Below are 13,410 nucleotides of genomic sequence, written 5' to 3'. Positions count from 1 at the left end.
TTCCTGTGTCTGCAGTATCTGGCATATTTTACTTTCCCAGAATGCCATATGAAGGTCAACAGATATTTTTGTGGAGCAAAAACAAGGAATAGGAAAGTTTATTGCTTCTTTGTGCTTGCTAGCATTGGAATATGGGATATACTTTACATTTTTCTTTGAAAGGCCCTCTATATCAAACCATCCATTGGTTTATACATTTGTTTTTGCCAAATGGGTTTGTTGAGATGGAAATATTGATTCATTTGAATCAACACATGCTACTGTCACTAGCATCATTCTCCTCTGATCTGGCTCTTTCAATTGTTGGGAATATATATACTCTTCTTTCTTCCCAAATCACCTGCATTGAAACTGGAAGTAACAAACTGGCCTCCTAGCTCATTCCTTTTTTCTCCCTTCCAGCCCACTCCTGCCACACTTACCTCTTAAAATTATGTTTTTATCATGTTGCTTCTCAAAAAGCACAGTGATTCCATTGGTTTCCCAGGTCCTTCATGATCAATCTCTATCCATTTGCTCAAAGATACCTACCCTGTCCTCTAATCAAGCACAAATGTCAGCCCCATTCTCATCTTAAGTCTTTGGCCATTTTTTCCCTTGGGCCTAGAATACCCTCTCTTTTCTCTGAAGCCCTCTCTAGCTTACAATCTCCTCTCCATTTTCTGAATGTAGATTGCATATTTATTCTAAAAATTTAATACTTAGCTGTTGTGTAAGTGCATTATGTAGAAGTTTTCTCCTCAACTAGATCATAAGTTCCTTGAGAGTAGTGACAAAGGTAACAAATGTTTTTTTGTATCCCCAATTCCCTACCTTCATAGTAACAGGCATAGCTATTTTAAGTGTCAGCCATATACCGTATATTTGTTGATTAGCTGTTAACCCTTCCTCTCTGACTGGAATCCTCCTCAATAAGCATTTATTGAACATGTAATCTGGAACACTAAAGTTGCTGTAACAACAGAAATGAGAAGGATATGGTGTATGTATGTAATCACAAGACTCAGTGGAAGAGATTATGCAATCAACATAGATGTGTGAACAAAGCGGGTGTTGAAGGAAAAGCCTGTTTGAACTGGCCCTAGATGGAATGAATGGAGTTTTAGGAGGCCGAAAAGAAGATAGGGGACTGGATGAAATTCCTGATAGAGTATGTGGCCTAAGCAAAGTCAAGGAGGCATAAAAGTCCATGGCCTATGAGGAGTATAGCAAATTTGTAGTAGGAGGTAAAAGTCTATCTGGGTAGATGGGATCTATATTTGATTTGGCCCTGAATGCCATGATAAAAATTTAAACTTGACCCTACAGGCAATGAGGAACCAGCTTATGATTTCAAGCAAGAAAGTGACAAAAGGTACTGAAAGTGCCTTTAAGCTGAAAGTGTCAGCTATGTAACACATCCACCAAAACAGCATTTTTCTTGGACTGTTTTCTTACCTAGGACTCCATTATATGACAAGCCCTATTTGTAATCCACCAGTTGGGATAATAAATCAAATTCTATTACTTTGTTCTTGGCCTACTGTAAAATCTGGCTGACCCCAGGATTGTGGCCATCTAGAGGTTTGATTTATGCCAGATGTGCCATTCTCTAGAACGACATGTCATAATGAAGCCTCAAATTGTCATAGAAAGAGCACTGGACTTAGAGTTCAACTAGATATGATTTCAAATCTCAGCTTTAATGAACTTTAAATGATTTCCTTATTTTTCTGACGCTTTAACTTTTTCTCTTGAAGCTCTTAATACCTTCAAAATAAAACCAAAGGCTGGCCCTGGCTGATTTGGCTCAGTGGATAGAGCATTGGCCTGTGGACTGAAGGGTCCTGGATTTGATTCTGGTCAAGGGCACATGCCTGGGTTGTGGGTTCGATCCCCAGTGGGGGGCATGCAGGAGGCAGCTGATGGATGATTCTCGCTTATCATTGATGTTTCTATCTCTCTCCCTCTCCCTTCCTCTCTGAAATCAGTAAGAATATATTTAAAAAAAAAACACCTCATAGAATGAATTATCCATGGCCAAATATCACTTTTCTATCTCTCTCCCTCTCCCTTCCTCTCTGAAATCAGTAAGAATATATATATATATATATACCTCATAGAATGAATTATCCATGGCCAAATATCACTTTGAGTTTTACTGACTGTATTTATTTCCTTTGTTGAACTCCCATTTATAACATCTGTTTTGCTTGATTTACTTGCTTCTTCTAATTTTCTTTTGTTGACTCTATTTCTATGTACTTATTAAGGAAGCACTTTATAACCCAAATAGTGAACCAGATAGCTGCTCCAGGAAATGTTTGGAATGAGGCAGCTCAATTTAGCTGAATTGTTCTGTGTCAGTGGGTTACAGGAAGGAGTGTGTAAGGTCCCTATGGGGAAACTGGTGAGTTTTCCAGCTTCCCCTTTGTTGAATTTTCATCTTGTATCATAATTATTTTGTTTTAATGAATTCCCAGAACAATAGTTGTACCCATCTGAAAATATGACTATAGGACATGTCCCACAACCAAACAAATTATTTTTGGATTCCCCATACATTTTCTTTCTATGATTTGTGTGGCTCATGTAGAGTTGCTAGAACTGTGTATTTTAAATAATTTCCTGAATGGGACATGTAAACAGTGGAGAAAAAGGGAAAGGATTATGCATTATTTTTCAAATTGTTTTCTGCGAGTGCCCCATGTTGTGCTGCTAGTTGCAAGTGTCCCCCCCCCCCCCCCATGTCCCGCGTGGTTCGTGGCTCAGGGTTCAAGGTTCAGGTTCAGGGTTCGGGCTCTGGAGGAGGCCGCATTCAAATGAAAGAGACAAGACAAGAAAATATTAATTTGGGAATTGGGTGCCAGGCGGAAGCCCAAGGGAGGACTACACTTTGCTCTGGTCGTGCGATCCCTTTTATTCAGGTTTGGGATCCACCTGTGGCCCTTAGGCAGGCAACTCCAGTAACAGCTCGGTGATAGCCCATCAGCAAGGATTTACATAAGACCAAAAGGTGGAGGTTGCTTCAGCTCCCTTTGTCTCAACTAGACAGTGGGTGCATGGCTCTGACCCTTGCCAGAGCCTCAAGGTTGACCAGCCTTCCGGACTCCTTGTCCATCTCTTTCTGCTGGTGAAGGCCATGGGCAGCTTCCAACAGTTTTCCTTTCTTTCAGTGCTAGTTACTATATGGGATTCATGGGCATTTAATAAATTTAAACAAAAAGAAAACCTCCTGAGGTATGCTACACTATTCGACTCATTCTCATCAGCTAAAATGGTGCTTGTTTTCAGCTAAGATTTCTAGAAACCTGGAATACCTATTCCTGACATTAAGTGCTTTTTGTAGGTTCATTGAAAGTAGTAAATGTTAGCTGCAAATATTGACTCTAATTCCACCTGCATTTTAAAAGGAAAGTTGATGTGGAGGGTGAGGGCAAGGAACATGCCTTCTTTGCATTTTAATTTTTTTGTGTTTAAGTTAATGTTATTTCCACTGTCCCCCTCCCCATCCCCGTTATTATTCTGTTATGTTTGAAGTAACTACAAAAGTGTCAAGTGGAGTTCTTGGGAATTTAGAACTGGAGGTTGAGGTAGAGGTGAGAGCTAGAGAGTAGATTTCCTTAAAGGGTAAAATTAAGTATAGTAGTCCCCCCTTTATTCAGTTTCACTTTCTGCATTTCAGTTATCCATGGTCAACTGTGGCTCAAAAATATTAAATGGAAACTTGCAGAAATAAATAATTCATAAGTTTAAAATTGCACACCATTCTGAGTACCATGATGAAATATTGTGCTGTCCTGCTCCATGCATCCCACCCTGGGTGTGAATCATCCCTTTGTCCAGCATACCCATGCTGTATCTACTGCCTACCTCAGTTGCCATATATGTTGAGAGAGAGAGAGAGGGAGAGAGAGAGAAGGAGAGAGAGAGAGAGAGAGAGAGAGAGAGAGAGAGAGAGAGAGAGAGAGAGAGAACATATTCACATAAATTTTATTACAGCATGTTGTTATAATTATTCTATATTATTATTGTTGTTGTTAATTTCTTACTATGCCTAACATAAATTAAATGTTATTATAAGTTTTATTTACAGGGAAAAAACTGTATATGAGGGTTTGGTATTTTCTGTGGTTTCAGGAATCCACTAGGGGTCTTGGAACTTATTCCCCATAGGTAAGGAGTGGGGCTTTTGTAAATCAGGGAAGAAGCTGTTATCTCAGTCAGATCCAGAGCAAAGTAGAAGAGATTTTTTTTTCCTTAAAACTAGAGTAGATACTTCTTCCTGGATGATAAGGGGCGGGAACAGAGATATTCAGGATTTCTTCTGTGTTGTTAGTAATAGGGAAAAACTGCTCAGGATCCTGTGGGACCTCAGATTCCCTAGAAGTGCAGTTGAGATAGGGAATTTGTATAAGTTCATTGTTGCAGGAGGGCTTGGAGAAGGGGAGTGAAGGAAGCAGAATAGAGAAGGGGGGAAGAGTTCAGTGAGGATAAAAGGATTGGGGAACACTGAAGGAACTCTAAGATCACAAAGCGTGAATTCTTAGTGTCCTAGAACTCACTTGATCCACATAGCATAGTTAGAGACTTTGTAGCTGAGGAAATGGTTTGATGATCAGTAATTTTGTACATTATTAATACCTTTGCGTAAATGACCCTACCTTCCCTTTATGATCACATCAGCATGGTAATGTTCCTGGGGGAAGCTATTGTTTATTTCATATCTGCACAGAATTCAAGTTATTTGTGCATATTGGGAATGTATTTCTTTGATTTATATTCATCCTTATCTGCAAGTGAATGGAAGGTTTCCCTTGGAATATCTGTTCTCTTGGTTTCAACTATCACCTTGATGTTGAAAACTTCCATGTCTTTTGTCTTCCAATCTTCATCTCATCTATCCTAACTGGCATCACTGTTGTATTTGTCCCACTATCCCACAGTGATTTGTCACTCACACTTCAGTCAGGCTGGTCTCTTTATTACCGTGAGGTATTGTGAAATTGAACACATGATTTAGACTTTAACTTTTTAAAAACACTAACTGGGCAAGTTACTTAGCCTCTCAGCTTCAGTTTCCTTATCTGCACTAGGAGTGATAATGCCACAGCATAGGGACTTTGAAAAATTAAGTGGAAGAGTTCACTTTAAGCACATAAGCCTGAAAATTGATAAGCACCTGGTAAATGTCATTTCTTTCTCCTTTATGCTCAACATTTAAAATATTGAATTTATCTGTTATGATTCCAATTTTTCAGGCCTATTGCTTAATTTGTCCTATTTAGTTTTTACAATATTCATCACACATGATTCTGATAACCCAGAGTAAGAAGTTTTTTAAAAGCGTTGGAATACCTCAAAAGTAATATTATTCACCTAATCCAATAGAACTTTCCTGACTATGATTCTCAATCAAGATTTCATTTAAAAAAATTGGAGGGGCCCTAGCCAGTTTGGCTCAGTGGATAGAGTGTCGGCCTGCAGACCAAGGGGTCTGGGGTTCAATTCTGGTCAAGGCCACATACCTTAGTTGTAGACTCCTCCCTGGCCCAGACCCTGGTTGGAGCTCATGCAGGAGGCAACCAATCAATGTGTTTCTCTCACATCACTGTTTCTCTTCCACTCTCTCTAAAAGTCAATGAAAAAGTATCCTCTGGTGAGGATTAGCAACAACAACAACAAAATGCAGGGGAAAAGGGTATAGTTATGGTTTTTAAAAATCGATAAACTAAGATTATTTTTAGTAAAATTTATATTTGAAGGTTTACACTTGGGATGTCAAAAATGTTTCATCTTTCATATTAAATTCATGAGCATAGAACAGCATTGAATAGCATAATATGCCTCTTTCTCCCAGTATTTCTGTGCATTTATGTTGTGTTAGGAGCTCCGGAAGACTCAGAGGCATAAGGTAATGTTTCTTGACTCCCAAATGGCCACCACATTTCTCAATACTGATGTGTAGTTTTTACTTCAGTTGATTACTTGTGAATTACTGTGAGTTTTGTACATATGTCCTCTTTTGTTGTATCTGTTTGCATTGTTCTAAAAAAAAACTGCTTTCAGCTACATGGTAAGGGTAGAGGTACATTGCATTTAGAGGGAAACTGAATATACTAAGTAGTTTGCATGTCTATATTGTCAAAAGAAGAGTATGAAAAAAATACCTAAGAATAAATATAACCCAAAAGGTGAAAACTACCCACGTGTCCATCAACTGATGAATGGCTAATCAAAATGTGGTATAGCCATACAATGGGTATTATTCAGTCCTAAAAAGGAATGAAGTACTGATACATGGTATAATATGAATAAGCCTTGAAAACATGAGAAGTGGAAGAAGCCAGACTCAGAAGGCCACATATTATATGATGACATTTGTATGACATATCCAGAATCAACCAATCATAGAGACAACAAGAGAATGGAGGTTATATGGGGCTGGTGTGAGGATGAGGAGTTATATTTACTGGATCCAGAGTTTCTGTTTGGGGTGATGAAAATTTTCTGGAAATTGCTAGTGATGATGATTGTGCGACATTGTCAAGTATACTTAATGCTGCTGCATTGTCTAGTTTAAAAATGGGTCAAGTGGTAAATTTTATGTTATGTGTATTTACCACAATTTTAAAAAGAATAAATGTTAAGGAGCTTGTAGGTCATTATAATAAGCCGCCTGTTTTTCTTTCTGCACAGGAGCCATGGATAATAGAGGCTTTCAGCAGGGGTGTTTCAATAGCTTCCAGAGCAGCTCTAGTGATGAAGACTTGGTGGACATACCAGGGACAGCTATGAATTTCTCCCTCAGAGATGATGTTCCTCCCTTAGATGGAGAAATAGAAGGTATCATTATTGCTGATGACAAGTTATCTTTTTAAAATTATTTTTAATGTACATATAATATAATTTACTTTCTGGTGCATAGTCCAATGAGTTTTAACCCATGCATGATTTTGGTATCCACCACCATCATCAAGATACAGAACAGTTTAACATTCCCTTTGTAGCCAGACCTCCCGACTCCCAACCCCTGGTAACCACTGATCTATTCTCTTCCCTTAAGGTTTTTCATTTTCAAGAATGTCATATAAACCATGGCTGGTGGGCTCAGTGGTTAGGGCATCCACCCAGCCACCAAAGCATTGTGGGTTCAATTCTGGTCAAGGGCATGTACCTGTGTTGCAGTTTGATCCCTGGGGCTCAGATGAGGATTTTAAAAAAAAAATGGAGCTGCATAGTATGTTACCTTTCTTTTTTTTTAAAAAAAAAATATATATCTTATTGATTTCAGAGAGGAAGGGAGAAGGAGGGAGAGATAGAAACATCAGTGATGAGAGAGAATCATTGATCAGCTGCCTCCTGCCTGCCCTCTACTGGGGATCGAGCCTGCAATCCGGGCATGTCCCCTGACTGGGAATTGAACCATGACCTCCTGGTTCATAGATCGATGCTCAACCACTGAGCCACGCTGGCCAGGCGTATGTTATCTTTCGAGACTGACCTCCTTTACTCAGCTTAATGCCTTGGAGATTCATTCAATTTGTTCATTCCTTTTTCTGGCTGAGTAGTATAGCATGGTCTGGGATTGCTGGGTATGTTGAGCTTTATAAGAAACTGCCGAACCATTTTCCAGAGTGGCTGTACCATTTTGCATTTGAACTAGCTATGTATGATAGTTCTATTTGTTCAACATCCTCAACAGCTTGGTATATTTCGTAATTATTTATCTTAGCCATTCTAATAGATATGTAGTGTTATCTCATCATGGCTTTAATTTAATATCCTTAATGGCTTATGATGTTGACCATCATTTTATGTGCTTATTTGCTAAACTTATATATCCTCTTTGATGAAGTGTCCAAGTCCTTTCTCCTTTTTTATCATTGGATTTGTTTGTTTTTTAGTATCTGGAATACATTTATAAAATGAGAATTCCCCTCATCTATTCTCTGGCTACCCATTAACATCATTCTTTTCGATGGCTGCACACAATTTCATAGTATAGCTGTATCATGGTTTATTTAACCAAGATCTTTTGATGTATATTTCAGTTGTTTCCAATGTTTTGCTATTACAAACAGTGCTGTAATGAACAACTTTGTGTGTGTGTGTGTGCGCGCGCACACAGATATCTTCTATGTATATGAAAGTGTGTCTGTGCCATGAGTGTATAAGACTGCTTAATTCTCCACAACCTTACTGGTGCTGAATATTATAATTATTTTTTCATCTTTATATGTTATGATAAGTAAAATAAATAAGTAAATTCCCATTATTGATTTAAATTTTGCCTTTTTAAATTAATGAGGTTGAGCATATTTTTATGTTTACTAACCATTTAAATTTCTTTTTTTGGAAGTTTTCTGTTTACATAATATTATTAATATTTTGTCTAATATAGGTTAAATATATTTTTTCCATTTCTGGTTTGCTTTTGTTAACTTTATTTTTTAATTTACAAATACTCAGACAAGGGAAACAAAAGAAAAAATATACCAAGGGGACTGCATAAAACTAAAAAGATTTTGCACAGCAAAATAAATCAATAAATAAATAGCCTACTAAACAGGAGAACATATTCGCCAATAATACATCTGATAAGGGGTTAATATCCAAAATTTATAAAGAACTCACACTACTCAACACCAAAAAAACCCAAAAACCCAACCCAAACAGTCCAATTAAAAAATGGGCAGCCCTAGTCGGTTTGGCTCAGTGGATAGAGCGTCAGCCTGGGGACCGAAAGGTCCCAGGTTCGATTCTGGTCAAGGGCACATGCCTGGGTTGTGGGCTCAATCCCCAGTGGGGGACTTGCAGGAGGCAGCCGATCCATGATTCTCTCTCATCGTGGATGTTTCTCTCTCTCTCTCCCTCTTCCTTCCTCTCTGAAATCAATAAAAATATTTTTTAAAAAGGGCAGAAGACCTGAATAGACAATTCTCCAAAGAGGACATAGAGAAGGTCAATAGACATATGAAAAGATGCTCAATGTCATTAATTGTCAGAGAAATGCAAATTAAAACCACAATGAGGTATCACCTCATACCAGTCAGAATGGCTATCATAAATAAATAAATCCACAAATGATAAGTGTTGGTGAGGATGTGGAGAAAAGGAAACCCTTTTGCACTGTTGGTGCAGCCACTATGGAAAACAGTATGGAGGTTCCTCAAAAAATTAAAAATGGGACTGCATTATGACCCAGCAATTCCAATTCTAGGTATATATCTGAAGAAATCCAAAGCACTAATTCAAAAGAATATATGCACGCCTATGTTCATTGCAGCATTACGTACAATAGCCGACCTATGGAAGCAACCCAGATGCCCATCAATAGATGAGTGGATAAAAAAGCTGTGGTGCATATTTACGATGGAATATGACCCACTCATACAAAAGAATGAAATTTTACACTTTGCGACAGTGTGGATGGACCTGGAGAGTGTTAAGTTCAGTGAAATAAGTCAGTCAAAAGAAAGACAAATACCATATGATTTCACTTACATGTGGAATCTAAAGAACAAATAAATGAACAAAATAAACAGAAACAGATTCATAGATACAGAGAACAGACTGATGGTTACCAGATGGGAGGGGGGTTGGGGGGCTGGGTGAAAAAGGTGAAGGTATTAAGAAGTACAAATTGGTAATTACAGAATAGTTACGGGGATGTAAAATACAGCATTGGGAATATAGTCAATAATATTGTAATAACTATGTATAGTGCCTGGTGGGTACTGGACATATTGGGGGGGACACTTTGTAAGTTGTATAATGTCCAATCACTGGATTATACACTTAAAACTAATATTATATTGTATGTCAACTGTAATAGAAAAATAAAAAAGTATTTTAAAAGAAAGTAAAATAATCTACTTACCATGAACAAAAAAATCTACAAATATTTTAAAATTTTATATAGCTAGGTATATCACCCTTTTCTTTGGTCACTTCTGAGTTCTTGTTGTAATTAGAAAGGACTTGAATTACTTTTAGGTTAAATTTGTATAATTACTTAAAACTACTCTCTGTTTTTTTAACTGGTTGGAGTTGCCATTCTCAAAGGGAACCAGAAACTACTATCAGAATTCATTATTTAGCAAATTTGTACTAAGAACATATGTTATTGTAGATTCTTTGCGAGGTTTGGCAATTAGCAAGGCTTTAAGAAACCATCCCTGCCTTAATTCTAGCTAGCTAAACAGACCCCTAAGGACTTATGATAGTACCTACCTCTTAGAATAGTTTCATAGGATTAAATGAGATAATAACATATACAATGCTTATAACTGTGACTGGCATTGAGTTAATGCAAAATAAAATATTAGTTATTACTCTTATTATTTTTAAATTTCTATTAAAACCCTCTAAGTGTTGTAACTCTTATAAGAACTTAGTAGAAGCAGCATTCTGTTTTGTGTGTGTGTGTGTGTGTGTGTGTGTGTGTGTGTGTGTGTGTGTGCATGTCTGTCTGTCTGTCTGTCTGTGGAAGATTTAAAAATATTTCATGTATTTAAAAATGGAATTGAAAGATTAGTTATATGGTAGGAAGAAGAACATTCCAGGCAGAAAGCAAGATTTTACAGGGATATAAACAGCCATAATATTCAGAGATATGAAAAGGGCAGAATATAAGGCCAAACAAATAAGTTGGGGCCTTGAATGTCATGCTAAGAAGTTTGAATTAACTTCACTGTCACTGTGAGGACAAACTCCTCCATCCATTCATTCAACAAATATTTTTTTGAGCACCTATATCAGTGATGGGCAACCTTTTGAGCTTGGTGTGTCACACTTCGCCAAAAAACTGAGCATAACTCGGGTAGTGTGTCACTTTGAGGAAAAAAACATTATTTCGCAAATGTTTCATCCTCAGGAGCAGCAAATGTTTCATCCTCGGCATGCGGCCGCCTCAGTGGCCGCGTGTCATCAGAAATGGCTACGCGTGTCAGTGCTGACACGCGTGTCGTAGGTTCACCATCACTGACCTATATGAACCAGGCACTATTGTGGGCACCAGGGATACAGTGGTGGAATTAATTTAGATAAAATCCGACCTGGAATTTAGATCTAGTTAGGTAAATCAGTAAACAAACAGATTAGCTTGTTAATTACCCATTGTGATAAGTAGTACTAGAATGAAAATAAACAGAATGACAATAGAAGATAACTGGTGAATAACACTAGTTAGAAAGGTATGAAAACTGCAAGCCAGTCAGGTTTCACTTATAATGGAATCTAATGACAAAACAAAGTAAGAAACAAAATAGAAACAGACTCATAGATACAGAGAACAGACTGACAGCTGTCAGAGGGGAGGGGAATTGGGGGTTGGGTGAAAAAGGTGAAGGGATTAAGCAAAAACAGACAAACTCATAGAACAGTATGGTGATTGCCAGAGGGAAAGGGGATGGGGGGAGGTAGAGGTGGGTAAAGGGGGAAAATGGTGATGGAAGGAGACTTGACTTGGGGTGTTGAACACACAATACAATATACTGATGATGTATTTTAGAATTGTATACCTGAAACCTTTATAATTTTATTAACCATGTAACCCCAATAAATTCAATAAAAATAGGAAAAAAAAAAAACAACCCAAAACCCTGCAGGTTCAAAAGGGTAATATGAAATTTGCCTGGTAAAGATATTTCAGGAAAGCTACAGAAGAGAACCCCTGAATTTAAAATTCATAAAAGAAAGGTACTCATGGTTTGGTATTGAGTGATTTTTCATATTTGCCTACTTCTACAAAAGGGACAAATGTTTGTGAGTCACTTCCACTTATGTATAGTTATAACCACAGTGAGTCAGTTATAACAATTACTGTCTCTAGTAAAGTGGTCAGTTAGGTTTTCCATAAACTTAAACTGTCTACCTCTCCTTAAGCCTTCTGGCTAAACCAGAGTAGTTTAGCTTAGTTATATCAGCATTGCTTCTTTTTTTGTGGGGAGAGGGGCTTAATCTTCACCCGAGGATATTTTTCCATTGATTTTTTTTTTGAGAGAGTGAAAGAGAGAGAGAGAGAAAGACAGAGAGAAACATTGATGTGAGAGAAACACATCCATTGGTTTACCTCCTGCATGTGCCCTGACCAAGGCCCAGGCCAGGGAGGAGCCTGCAACCAAGGTACATGCCCTTGACCAGAATCGAACCCGGGACCATTTGGTCCGCAAGCTGAGGCTCTGTCCACTGAGCCAAACCGGCTAGGGTAGCATTGCTTCTAATAGAAAATGATTTCATATAGCATTTGAATCACCAAACTACTTTTTGTGTGTTCACTGTGCTCTCAGTAGGTGATTAGAGCAAGCGTGTACCCCTTTGTTCCCATATAATAGACTAGGAAATTGAGGCAGAGAAAATTTTGACATTGCTTGTGATTGTAGATTGTGTTTTTACGGGAGTAGCCAGCCCTTCACCACTTTTCACTAGCTTTTATAGGAGAATGACTGCTTGTGGTTTAGAAGATCTGACAATAAAAGAATTATGCTGTTTTCCATGAGCCATGAAAATCAGTACAGTCACTCTGCAGTGATATAGCTTTCTTGTTTTTCTTTTTAATTGTTCTGACTTTATTTGATGTTCACACGTGGGATTTCCTATAAAAACAACAAAAAAGGTCATAAAGTTTTTGCTATTTGGTGGTGAAACTGCACATAGAATACTACATTTTGTACCAGGCACAATAGCACGTACTAAAAAGATAAGTTAAAAGGAGCTTGAAAGGCAGTAGAAGTGGTTCTTGTTTTCCAAATGACTAGAGGGATTGATTTATGAGGAATGAATAGATGAATTATGCATGACATGGTTAAATGCATCTGAGGTAGTGTTATAGTAGTCTGTAAATTAGAAGAAACATAAACATGGAGATCTGAAAGAAGGGGAGAGAAAGAAAAATTGAAAAAGGGTTTGAGTAACAGGAAAAAACTCAGAGCTATTCTCATATTCCATCTGTTCTCACTTGCCTGCCTCAGCAGCCTAGACCTCGAGGTCAACAATTCATTCATTCATTTATCCATTCATTCATTTAATATTTATGGGGAACCCAGATATGAACCCAGCACTGTGTTGTTTTAGTAATGCTCCTTGATTCCCTTCTTTCCCTCACCTCCTTGTCTTTCTACCTAGTGTGACTTGCTACTACTTTCTGTTGAATGAGGAGACATTCCTGGCAGAGAGCAACAGAGGTAAAGGCACAGCAGCATGGGATAGTCTTTTCTATTCAAGAAACCAGAATCTTCGAGTCAGAAGTCTAAGCCTCCCAGGGTTGGGATGGTGGCAGTTGGAGCTGGAGGGAGGAAAGCAGGGGATAGGGTGGGAGATCTAGTTAGAAATCTAGATGGTGTCCAGATAGTGTACGCTTTTGGACTTTATCTTGTAAGCAAGAAGCCATCAAATTATTTAAAAACACAGGAATTATATGATTGGATT

The 13,410-nt window shown here is 37.9% G+C and overlaps 1 protein-coding gene across 2 annotated transcripts in view; it reads left to right on the top strand.

Annotated features, from left to right (window-relative positions):
* Window positions 1-13,410, top strand: part of CLCN5 (chloride voltage-gated channel 5) — a 157,973-nt gene that overhangs the window by 93,527 nt on the left and 51,036 nt on the right. For both annotated transcript variants that reach the window (XM_079764674.1, XM_079764673.1), the window contains one exon: window positions 6,679-6,825. In XM_079764674.1, coding sequence (XP_079620800.1) covers window positions 6,679-6,825 — 147 coding nt within the window. The remainder of the gene's footprint in view (window positions 1-6,678; window positions 6,826-13,410) is intronic.

The sequence above is a fragment of the Cnephaeus nilssonii genome (assembly GCF_951640355.1).
Source record: "Cnephaeus nilssonii genome assembly, chromosome: X".
NCBI classification, from domain to species: domain Eukaryota; kingdom Metazoa; phylum Chordata; class Mammalia; order Chiroptera; family Vespertilionidae; genus Cnephaeus; species Cnephaeus nilssonii.
This window is presented reverse-complemented; position numbering and strand designations above follow the sequence as displayed.